This window comes from Pelodiscus sinensis, chromosome 6 (genome assembly GCF_052426305.1).
Source record: "Pelodiscus sinensis isolate ZL-2025 chromosome 6, ASM5242630v1, whole genome shotgun sequence".
NCBI lineage: Eukaryota > Metazoa > Chordata > Testudines > Trionychidae > Pelodiscus > Pelodiscus sinensis.
In genome coordinates, this window is record NC_143057.1 from 110,769,549 (window position 1) to 110,782,545 (window position 12,997).

Below are 12,997 nucleotides of genomic sequence, written 5' to 3' on the forward strand. Positions count from 1 at the left end.
ACATACTTTATCCTTTATGCACTTAAAGATTTTCCTGCAGGGAAAGCCTTAAACATGCTTCAATAACAAGATTTGAAGCAACAATTGAAATATAAACTCATACAACAAACTACCTTTGAATGGATAGCACCTTGTGTCCCACAGGAGCAGGTCAGTTTACAGACAGGGATTTTATTACACAAGAGATAACTGCATTTTGATGGTGTGTTTACACAATGCAGTAATAAGAATTTAGAGAAGTGAAGAACACTCAGTGTAGAAGAGAAGATTTAGATAAGAAAGAAAAAAGGATTTTTGTATAAACTGGAACTTAAGGAAAGCTTAAATTCAAGTTGCTTTTACCTTCTGCAACTTCATCAAGAAGCACAGTAATCTTCTTGTCTTCCAACATGCGTTCCTTCAAGAACTTCATGAAAATCCCATTGGCTAACCCAGAGTGCTGAATTTCAAAAGCTTCTGCTCCTTGGCATCTTTAAAGTATAATAAATATAAGTAAGAGTCGTAAAATGAGACAGACAGTGATAAATTAATAATATTAATTAATAATAAATTATGTATCAATGTGAAAAGAATGCTAAATGTGAAATAAGAAACTGCTGTATGAAGACTAGTCTGGTTTTAGAACCTAATCAGTCTGGTCGTCACAGAAATGTAATATATATTTACAAACTATTCATTTGTGAAGAGTTCAGAATCACCACCATATCACAGGAATGAGGCAAGATCAACCTAAAGTACAATATTATTCCTCCTTCAACAAATTATCTTGGAGGACAGTCCCAAAGCTGTGCCTGAAAAATGTTAACAGTGCAAATTCCATCAATACCTACCATCGTGTGCAACACTTTGGCAAAACTCTTGGCCACTTACCAGCTGAATACTTTTGTATTTGCCATATTAAATCAACAATATAATCACTTCAGAATACTAGAATTACAGAATTAACTTTGGGTAAGTCTACACTTGCCCCCTAGTTCGGACTAGGGAGGCAAATTTAAATATCCCGCGCTTGATTAGCATATTTGCAGCTGGTTGCCATTTTAAAATGCTGGTAGCCTGAATTAACTCACCGTGTGTGGTAGTCCGATCCAAAACCCTTCCCTCAAATTAACTGTTACTCCTCATTGCATAACATACTATCTGTAACCGGACCATTTTCTATTCATGATAGAAGCAAGCTTTTGAGCTCCACAGAGTTGTTTTTAGCTCAACAGAATTTGGTCCAAAAAAAGATACTTGTCTTTCTTATGTCCATCTTGTCTTTCTTATGTCCTGAGACCAACACGGCTACAGTATGACATGAGACATATGTCATAGTTCAGGGCAACTGCATCTGTATTCTCCCTGTATAGTTCAGAAAAGGTCATCACGCTCAGCTTCAGGTTTCTTTGGGCATCTCCTCTTTTAAGTGGATATATGCATCTCCCTTCCTCCCGACTAAGCTAGTTCCAGGTTGCACAGCTCTCTGATTATACTGTGATTTCCCCAGCAAAGTCAAAATAAAGCACTTCAGTGTACATACAAACTACAGCAACCGGAGAGTTTCTCCCATTTCTATAATTAATCCACTTGCCTCAGAGACAATAGGTAGGTCAAAAGAAGAATCTGTCCATCAATCTTGAATCATCTAACCAGGAGTTAAGTCATCTTAGCAATGGTCACTCAAGGAGGTAGATTTGCCATACATCTGAGTGACACACTTTGGTCGATCTAACTTGTTTAGACCTGACCATAGCCAGTACATTTCTAACATATCAAGATAGAATTAAGGGCAATTTTAATCATTCATGTAAACAGCCCAGTGATAGCATAAGAATACATATTAGAGATGCGTTACTGGTGCTCTTACTCTACAGAATAGGCTATTTTTTAGAAAAGGTCAACTAAATGACCACAACAGTTCCTTCTGGTCTTGAAATGTGGTGGGAGAAGCTTCCTTACGTTGCATATCCAAAAACGATGTTAGCTGTAACCTTCAGGGCATCCAAGATTAGAATGGTATCATCATACTCATTTCTATAACAAATGGAAACAAAAGTTTAGAACGTGAATCCGACACCACAGTCACACAAGTATTGCAGTATATATTTCATGGAAAGCAGTTAACTTTCCAAAACCGGGTCTGAATCCACCAATGGAACAGGTCCTATATGAAGAAAGATTAAAAAGACTGAAACCTTTCAGCTTAGAAAAGAGAAGACTAAAGGAGAGCTATGATAGAGGTCTATAAAATCATGACTGGTGTGGAAAAAGTGAATAAGGAAAAGTTACTTACTTGTTCCCATAAAAAAAGAACTAGGGGTCACCAAATGAAATTAACAGGTAACAGGTTTAAAACAAACAAAAGGAAGTTTTTCTTCATACAGCGCATGATCAGCCTGTGGAACTCCTTGCCACAGGAGGCTGTGAAGACCAGGACTTTAACAGGGTTGAAGAAAGAACTAGATAAATTTAAGGAGGTTAGATCTATCACTGCTTATTAGCCAGGATGGGTAGGAATGGTGTTCTGTTAGAGGCTAGGAATGGGTGATGAGAAAGGGATTGCTGGGAGATCCCCTTTTCTGTTCCCTTCCTCTGGGGCATCTGGCATTGTCCACTGTCGGAAGACAGGATACTGGGCTAGATGGACCTTTGGTCTGACCCAGTATGGTCATTCTTATGTTCTTATGTTAATGAAAAAACAGACAGAATTAACTGCATTAACATTTTCATGAAAACAATACTGAGACACAGCCAAATACGATACATTGGCAAGATGATAGCACCTCATATTAATTGCTGTTGAATTTGGCCTCAGTCTAGCAAGAAGAGTCTTTGAAACAACTGAAAACTGCCAGTCATTTTAGGCTAATGGAAACTTGATGAGTTTTCCTTTCATAATGCAACATCAGCAAGGCTGAGATGTGAAAATCTGCCATAGTTCTTAGAGACATATTTTTAGTTCAGTCAGTAGAATGTGATGTTTAATTGAGTTATTAATGTTGCATTAATAATGAAATTCACAGGCTCTGGAATCACTGTAGCAGTCACGAGGAGTAATCTCTCTGGTAATAAGTCACTAGGACCAGATGATACTCCCTCAAGAGTTCTGAAGGCACTCAGATTTGAAATTGCAAAAATACCAACTGTGATATGTAGCCAGATGACTGGATGACAGCTAATGTAACACCAATATTTGAAAATAATTTTAGAGGTGATCCTGGAAATTACAGGCCAGTAAACCTAACTTCATTATCAAACAAACTGGCTGAAACTATAGTAAATAACAGAATGATCAAAACACAGAGATAAACGCAATATGCTGGCAAAGTATCAACCCAGCCTTTGTAAAGGGAAATCACACCTGAGGGTATCAACAAACATATGGACAAGAGTGATTTTGTGGCTATAGTGTGGGATATTTTTTGAAAGCCTTTGACAAGGTTCCTTATCAAAGGCTCTTAAGCAAACTGTATAGTCATGGGATAAAGAGCAACATGTTGCCTATCTTTTAACCTATGGTGGGAATAGAGTATCAGTTTCAAAATGGAGAAAGCTAAATAGAGGGGTCCTCCCAGGATCCATATTTGGGCTAGTGATGTTCACCATATCGATCAGTGATCTGTAAAAGCAGGTAAAAAGTGAAGTGGGAAAGTTTGCAGACAATACAGAATTATTCAAGACAGTTAAACCCAAATCAATATTTATCATCTCGCTGTTTCACAAAACTGGGTGATTGGGTGTTGATAAACACACAGTAATTGACACTGGAAAACATGAAATAGTGTGACCTAAATTAGCTGTTACCACTCAAAAATGATCTCCAAGTCATCATGGATAGTTCTCTGAAAATATCGGCTCAACATGCAATGGCAGTAAAAAAACAAAAACACCTCCCCCCGCAAACCCTTGCCGAAGGTTAGGACCAATCGGGAAAAGTGAATGGTGAGGCAGAAAATATCATACAGTAACTATGTAAATCCAAGCTACACCCACACCCCGAATATCACATGCCTTTCTGGTCACCCCATCTCAACAAAGACAGTAGAATTGAAAAAAGTACAGAAAGGCAACAAAAAGTATCAGGAGTATGAAACAGCTTCCATATCAAAAGATATTAAAAAGAGTTGCACTGTTCAGATTAGAAGAGAGATGACTAAAGTGGAAGGGGATATATTAAAGGTCTATATTAAAGGTCATGAATGGTGTGAAGAAAGTGAATAAGGAATAAGGAAGCATTATTTACCCCTTCGTGTAACACAGGAACCAGGGGTTACCTAAGTCAACATAATGAAGTACTTCTTCACATAATGCACAGGCGACCATCCTACTAATTATCAGGGGATGTTGTGAAGGCAACCTCTGCTGACTTCACTCTCTTCTTCTAAATTTTACCTAGCTAGTCTGATGTTTTAGTATGTTTCTCTTTAACCTGTTGAACTTTATGCAAAAATACATAGTAAGCTGAATTACCAACTTTATGTTTTCACATGGGGTCTGATACAAACCACAATTCAGTCAACTGAAAGATTCCAATGACTTCAATAGGATCTCTCAAATCTCTCAGAACTCATTGGCACTAGAAAGTCTCTGTAACTTCCATCCACTTAATTACAGTACTTTCAAAAATATTTATAGTATGAAGTTTCACATGTGGTTCTAGCTTCCTCTCTGTCCCTTATGATTATTTGGTGTTGGTTTATTGGGTTTTTTTTGGGGGGAAGGTGGCTGGATTTTGTTGTTTTTAAGTAGACTCCCCCCTTCTCTATTGGCAATTTACTGTTGCTATGGAAAAGCTAATGAAAAAGAAGACAGTTTCACACTTTGTGTCTGAAAGCAATGAGTTCTATGGTCACCCTAGCCTTCCTCACCCTCCCAGGGAACTGATTAATCCACAGTTACAATTTACAGTGATAATTTCAAACTAGAAATCTTACCTTTTTCTGCACATATCCAGTAAAAAGACATTGAGCCCGGTCTCTTTTTCCTGCATAAGTTTGAGTATATTCTGCACACACAAACAGTTTGCAGACCGATAGGGATTTGGGGCATCAACAGGAACCATAAAACTGTTTCCATAGTTTTCATAGCCATGGCCAGCATAATATAATAAACCTATAAGGAAAAAGCCAAAATGATTATATGGCATATGTACACACACATCTGAAAGCCACCACTGAGTGCTGAAGCCAGAATTTTATCCACTACATCTACAGTATGTGAAAAAAAATCTCAGAGTAGCAGCCATGTAAGTCTGTAACTTTAAAAACGAGTGGTCCTGTGGCACCTTAGAGACTAACCAAAATATACAGAATCATGAGCTTTCGTGGGCAACACCCACTTCATCAGATGAACTGGAGTACAAATAAACAGAAACCAAGAGATATATGTAACAGCAGCAGAAATACCCGCCAACTGTAGGACCTGTGTTAATAAGGCTAATTAAGTGGGCTGGATGTGTCCCATACACAACTTTTGATATGGAAATGCAGATGTTAATGGCAGGAGAAACTGGCTTTGAAATGCGCCAGCCAATTATTGTATTTGTTTAAACCCAGTGTATTGGTGTCAAATCTGTAGATAAATTCCTGGGAATCTGCTTCACCGGGATCCCAGGGATGGGGGTGCTCAGGCCCAACTCGGCGAAAAGCACCATGCTGCGGGTGGGGAGACTGCTCCAGCCAGCCTAGGTGGAGCACTTCTTGCCTGCACCGTGGTGCTCTGGGCCTGGTGGGGCTGCAGCTCACTCCTCATCCGCCACATGCGACACGATATAGCTGGAGGGCTGCTCCAGCCTGGCCAGGCCTCCAGTTAACTAGTTACCCCAGTAAGCATGCCAGTAAGGCTGATGCTTACCATTAACCCTTTACATCTCTACATCTGATATCAAATGTTGAAGGGATGCTTCAAGGGCGTCTTTGTGTGGTTTAGGAAAGAATACCAATAAAACTCTATGGACTCATTAACGTGGAACACACAAGTCGCTTTTAGCAAAAATTTCCAGTGTGGACATAATGTGACTCCATCCTTTCTGAAGATAGTGTTTGCCATAAGGCCTGCTATTTCTCCCACCTACCTGGCCAACATGATGCTACCAGGAATGCTACCTTTATGGATATGTGGAGAAAGGAGCACAAGGCAAAGGGTTCAAATAGAGTTCTCAAGGCAGTTAAGGTCCTAGTGTGATGTAGGGTTCTGGATATCTGTAAGAAAATATTTGGTGATCATATGGGAAAAGATGGATGAGCCATCTACCAGTTTGTGAAAGGCTGTGATAGCCTCTAGGTGAACTTTAAGGAAACTTAGGGATAAGCCAGATTTGTGAGAGCCAGCATATAGTCAAGTATTGTAGAGAGGGGTGCCATGGTAGAAGACAGTTGGTATTGCTAGCACCATGTGAAGAATCTTTCCCATTTATATAGGTAACTATATCTCACTGTGGAATTACAACTATTGAGTAATATTTGTTTTACTCTGTTGGAACAGGTTTCTTCTCCAGGTCGGAACTACAAAGCAGCCATGCTTTGATCAAGAGTTGCTGGATTTGGGTGCAATGTGTAGCCCCAGTGTTGTGATAAGAGATCCAATAGTTGGAATAGTCTACATGGATTGCACAACACAAGTCGTATTAAGTAAAGAAACCAGGTCTGTTTGGGTCTTCTTGGTGTGATGAGGATAACGTATGCCTGGTCTGTGCCTATCTTTTGTATGACTCATGGGATCAGAGGTAGGGTGGAAAGGCATTGAAGAGGTTCTTTCATGTAATAAGAAAAGTGACCCTGGTTTGGATCCCTCTCTGAAACAGAATTACCAACATATGCTGTTCTTTCAAGTTGTGAAAAGGTCAATCTGAGGGTAACCCCATTTATGGAATATTGCCTCAAGGATGATGGGATTGATCTCCCATTTGTGTTGCTCTAAGACAGCTGAGGTTGTCTGCTGTGGTATTTTGGGAGCCTGGAAGATAGGACATAGCCAGGGCTACTTTGGGGGTGGATATACCAATTCCATAGTGTGAGGGCTTTGCTACACAGGGAATGAGACCGGGCACCCCTGTGTCGATTAATACAGACATGCATGCAATGTTTTCTGTGAAAATTCTTATTGTTTTGTATTAATGGTAGGAAGTAATGGCATGCATTCCACACCTTGCCGAGTTCTTGGAGGCTGACGTGCAGCCGGGACTCCTGTAAGAAACATTTGCCCTCGATGACATGGTGGTCTAGGGGAACATCCCAACCTATAAGGGAGGAGCCTGTGATAACACACACTAGAGGAACCCGTTGGAAGGTGATGCCCACCAGCAAGTTTCAAGGTTGTGTCCACCAGTATAGGGAAGTGAGTACATAGGGGAAGGGAGCGAGAAGCATGAGACTCTTGCACAGGTTGTAGTGGGCAGGCATACATACTGTAGCGAGCCAACTCTGGAGGCAGTGCATGTGAAGTCTGCCATATTTTACTATGTAGGTAGCTACCATATGTCCTAAGATTGGAAGCAAGTTCTTGCTACTGTGTAAGCGCTGTGTGTAACTGTAGTTATGAGTGTTGTCACTGCATCGAATCTGTCTGGGGAGTATTGTTCTGGCTGCTGTGAAATATAGGAGTGTTCCTATGAATTCAAGGGTTCATGTGGGCTTCAGAGTCAATTTCTGTGTGTTGATCTGGAAGCTGAGACCCTGGAAGAGGTCCATAGTTGTGTGCACCATGTGTCTTATGCTGTGTGGTGCCCTTGATTAAGCAATGATTAAGGTAGGGAAATAGTATTATGCCTTGTTGTCGAAGGCATGCCACCATCACTTCAAGTGTCTTTGAGAAGACTCATAGGGCAGTGAATAGGCCAAATGGTAATACCCCATATTGGTAGTGTTTAGGGCCTACCATGAACATGTGGAAATATCTATGTGCAGGATAGATTGTGATGTGGGGTTCTGTGCTTTTGGGAATAATATTTTTCCCTTTTGTCCACAGGTTGTTGCTGTTGTGCATTGAAGGAAGTGTCACAAGGTCTCTGGTACAGTGTGTAGAGGTATGTCTTGTTTGATGGGGTGTAAATGACCAGAATGCACAGTATGGCTTAGGAGGGCTTCATCTGTTTATGGAACAAATGTGTTTTATCAAAGGGAACATCTTCCACCTTCATCTGTAACTCCTTAGTGATCCCAGAGGCCTGTAGCCAGGATGCTCAGTACATGACAGCAGCTGTAGCAGTGAGCCACTGTGACCACAAAATCTGTGGCCGCTTGAAGGGTAATTCACGCTATTGTTTGGCCCTCTTGAATGATGGTTTGTAGTTTAGTGTGTTTCTGTGTTCTGGCAAGTGGTCAAGGAGTTCCTGTAGTTTAGCATAATTGAAGTGGTCATAATTCACTAAGGGTATGTCTACACTACCCTCCTATTTCGAAGTAGGAGGGTAATGTAGGCATACCGCACTTGCAAATGAAGCCTGGGATTTGAATTTCCTGGGCTTCATTTGCATAAACCGGGAGCCGCCATTTTTAAATCCTGGCTAGTTCAAACCCCGTGCCGCGCGGCTACACGCGGCACAGAGTAGCTAGTTCGGATTAGGCTTCCTAATCCGAACTAGCTGTACTCATTCCACGAGGAGTACAGCTAGTTCGCCTAATCCGAACTAGCTACTCCGTGCCGCGTGTAGCCGCGCAGCACGGGGTTCGAACCAGCCGGGATTTAAAAATGGCGGCTCCCAGTTTATGCAAATGAAGCCCGGGAAATTCAAATCCCGGGTTTCATTTGCAAGTGCGGTATGCCTACATTACCCTCCTACTTTGAAATAGGAGGGTAGTGTAGACATACCCTAAGAGTACTGAGTACTTGGCAACCTGGAATTGGAAGGTAGCCAATTAATGTATTTTACATCTGAATAGATCGAGATGTTTGTGGTCTTTATTCTGGGGAGAAGGGAATTGTGGTTGCTTTGCTTGGTGGTGGACAACATCAACCATGAGGGAGTTTGGTGTGGAAGTGGGTGTTTGCCTCCTCTATTTGGAGGGTGATCTTGGTGGTGACACATGGTTGGAGGATCTGCAGGAGTTTGTGTTGTTTTTCTTGCTCTTCTTGTAATGTGACTTCCTGTGCTGTAGCCACTTTCTTGAACAGTTCTTCAAATTGTTTTAGGTCATCCACTGGTGTTGGCATAGACGAGATGATTGCTTCATCCAGTGAAGAAGCGTTGCTGGCCAGAGACACCTCCTTACTGTTTGTAGAATCCAGCTCCTTGTCATCAGGGAGTTCCTCATCCCCTATGTCAGAGATCATCTCATGGGTCTGAAGGGGAAGGCACCGGATTGCCAGATTGGGCTGGTGTAGACTGAGCCATGTAGCACTGTCTTTAGTTCACCAAGGGATCCCATGGTGGCCAGTGTATGGAGGTAAGGTGGTGATAGATACGACAATGATTGTCCCTAAAAGGATTGCACCAGGCCCCCCGTGCCATCTTTCTATGGCTAGGTTCCAGGGGAAGTCTCCTTTAAGTAAGTGACGAGTGTTGGCATGAGAACCTGCAGTGTTGGCAGGTCTTGTTTCACTTTGTGTGAGGGAGGGGACAGGAGATGGAAGTGAATGGTCTGCTCTTTGGGTTAGTGAATGATCCATGCCAAGGAGCAGAGATTGTGGTACTGATGTGATCTCTATATCCTTATGACGGAGGAATTGCTGACTGTCATTTGGGCATTTATGTTTCTGTACTACCTTATTGGTGTCAGTCAGTGCCAGATGGGATTTCTCTACCAGTACTAAAGTCTGGGTTGTTTCTGGTGGAGGCGGTACGTCTGTGCACTTTGGCTTTGGTACCGAATTCTGAGTCTGTATCGATGGTGCCACAGAAGGGACATTGCATCTTGGCTCCAATTCACCATGTTTTGGTACCAACAATGTCCATGCCAAAGGTACCCACTGCGTCAGTGGTGCTGACTCTTGAAGAGCTTGGCACTGAGAGCAGGAATCTCGCTGGAGAAGTTCTTGTCTTGTGGGAGACCCAGTTTGGAGATGAAGAGGCTTGCTTCCTGAAACTACTTGAGGGTTAAGCCTTGTCTCTGCTGGAGCTTTCAATGGGAGTCTGTGGAGGGAGTCTCTTCAGAGGGCTATAATGACTTCTCCGGTATTATTATTTTGAGGCAAAGCTCTCTATTACGCCTCGCTCTCGGTTTAAGATTGTTACAGTGCAACACTTATGAGGGATATGGGCTTCTCCTAGGCACTAGACATAGGAAGAGTGTCCATTGGAGACTGGCATGGTGTCTCGACAAGTATCGCTTTTTTTTTTAAACTGGCATGATGACCAGAGCTGAATGGAGTTGTCAGGTGGGAGAGAAAGTTTCAGATAATAAAGGATTTTTAGTTAAGTAAGGAAGTTTTTAATGAAGTTTTTTAATAAGGAAGCTAGGGTCACAGTTAAGTGAAAGAAATTTTAAGTGGTTTTAAAGTTGTTTTCTTGATTTTCAGAGAGAAGAAGTCAGCACTGCTGAGTACAGCAAAGAAGGAGCTGAGGGAGCACATCACACATGTAAAAAGCAGGCACCAATGGTACCATGAGACAATGAGCGAACATGCGTAGCTTGGCCAGCACTGTGAGGGAAAATCACCAATCACTGGTGCTAGGACACACAGATATCTACAGTGGAGCACCCACAGGGACGGCACTCAAAGAACTATTTAATTTCAGTATCAAAGATGAAAATTACAACAGTGTATTTGATTTCTGCCTCTTGTAAATCTTTATGGTATATCAATCCTTTATATAACTCATGGTCACAGCCTCATATATTATTGAAATTTTCCCACTGCCTCTTCCTGGTATTTCCTTAGCTTATCTATTGCAGAATTGCTTTTAAAAGGGCCTTTAGTCAGCAGCACATTCTAATTGCCAAGGTAGGTCCTGAGTTGATGAAAGTTATTATAGGTCAATTGAAGTCATTGGAATTATGACAATATATGCCAGCTATGGATGTTCCTCGTAGTCTGTATGACTGCGGTTCTATGCAAATAAAATAAATAATTGTAATAATGAATAATTTTTGGAGAAGAGTTGGAAAGGAATCTTCTTCCACCAGCTCATCCCCAAATCTGCTAGAACTCCATCTCATCCTGATTCATCTAGTGACATTGAGGTATGGGGAGTCACCAGGCCCTGCACCCCCATCCGCAGTCAGATGTGACTCAGCCAACACGCATAACAGAAGGTTTATTAGTCCACAGGGATACAGCATAGAACTGACTTGTCATCTTAGAAACCTTCAGCAGTCAATAAAATCCACGTTGGGGAGAAGGGGCTCAGAGTCAAGGGCCCTGCCCCCCATCTCTGTACACCAAGCCAGTAAGACTAACACACACACGCTCAGAAGCCTGGCCCAGCCCTGTCTCCCACCTTTTTCCAGCTTCCTGGGCAAAAGAAGTCATCCAATTGCACTCACTCCCAGGCTCAGGTTACAGAAAGCATCAGCCACTGTGTACATGGGTAAGGCTATCACACCGAAATTTCCATCACCATCTAGATATTGGTGTAGTGCCTAGGGAAACCGTGGCCCACACCCGGGGTAACTATAGGACAGTAGAAATCACATGCAACATAACAAGTGAACAGAGCTAATACAATCCCCACTTCATAACACAATGACTTTCTTCCTGAGAGGAAAGCCAGCTGGCCGTGCACTTGTTTGTTTTGAAGACTGTTTATTATTACTCTATTATGACACACAATCCTCGCAAATGAAAATAAAGTCCCTTAAACAAGAGCAAACCCAGATAGCCACTCTCTCAGGAAGAATGTCTTTTATATGAGTTGAGGTGAGCTGCAGGGATGAGCTGGAGGGGGGAAGATTCCTTTTCTCCCTCCTTTCCCCAAGTCTTTTTTTAAAAAAACTTGAAACAGAATCAAGATGGGTGGCATATTTTAACATCATTACATTGTCCACTATTTTGTCATAATTCCTTCTTCTTTCCTCATCAGCATACAGAAATAGCCACTCTAGATCAGACCATGTGTCAATCTATTTCATACGTTCTCTAACAGCGGCCAGCCCCAGATACACAGGATGATGTAAGAACTCTGCAGTAGGTAGATGTGGGATAATCTCTCTCTCTCATGTATCTCATCCTTGTCTCTAATAAGGAGACTGGCTTAAACCAGGGGTGGGCAATAATTTTAGAAGGGGGTCCACTTTCTCAAAATTTTGAAGTGGCCCCAGGCTCCCCGGAAGGGGCAGGGCCTTGGGCGGAAGGGGTGGGGCCAGGCTGTTCCTGTGCTCCCCTGTCTACAGACCCTGATTTGCCTGAAGGTGGGAGAGCATGTGAAGTCTTTGTCTCCATGTCCCCCAGAGCCCAGAGAGAACCACCAGCTGTTCTGAACAGCTGGCGGTTCACTTTAGGCACCATGCGCCCATTACAGGGCAGACTTTGCACGCTCCGCTGTCCCCAGGTCTCGACTGGCCTGGAGCAGGGAAGCGGCAGGGCAGCCATGGACCATATCAACCAGATTGGCAGGCTGAATCCAGCCCACAGAGGCTCTCTTGCCAACCTTGGATTAAACTCTGAAGGATGAGGTTTAATATTCCTTATTAATTTAATTAATTAATTACCTTACCCATTACAAAGATAGCTTCCCCAATTATCACCTCTAATATCATTAGCTCACAGACATTTACCTCCCCCCCCATCCCCCTTCTGTTCTGAAATTTGATTTGTGCTTTTCATATGTGTTCATTTTTTTAAATTGTATCCTTTGGTATATATGGTTGGGACAATTTTCTTCCACTATTTGATCTGAGGAAGTGGGTCTGGCCCATGAAAGCTCATCACCTAATAAACCATCTTATTAGTCTTTAAAGTGCTACATAGTCCTGTTTTTTGTTCCTTTCAAAACCAACCACTAATTATGACAACTCGGGATATTCTTAATAATAAATACCTAACCTTCCTATTGCCGCACATGTGTATTTCAAGAACTGACAACAGTTTTATTCTCATTGTGCCTTTATTAAGGTTGCTAGATTTCAAAAAACAAAAT

The 12,997-nt window shown here is 42.1% G+C and overlaps 1 protein-coding gene across 8 annotated transcripts in view; it reads right to left on the reverse strand.

Moving 5' to 3' along the window:
* Positions 1 to 12,997, reverse strand: part of MALT1 (MALT1 paracaspase) — a 120,768-nt gene that overhangs the window by 12,467 nt on the left and 95,304 nt on the right. For all 8 annotated transcript variants that reach the window (XM_006116548.4, XM_075932620.2, XM_075932616.2 and 5 more), the window contains 3 exons: positions 4,917 to 5,094; positions 1,942 to 2,016; positions 343 to 470 (listed from right to left, as the gene is read on the reverse strand). In XM_006116548.4, the coding sequence (XP_006116610.3) occupies positions 343 to 470; positions 1,942 to 2,016; positions 4,917 to 5,094 (381 nt within the window). The remainder of the gene's footprint in view (positions 1 to 342; positions 471 to 1,941; positions 2,017 to 4,916; positions 5,095 to 12,997) is intronic.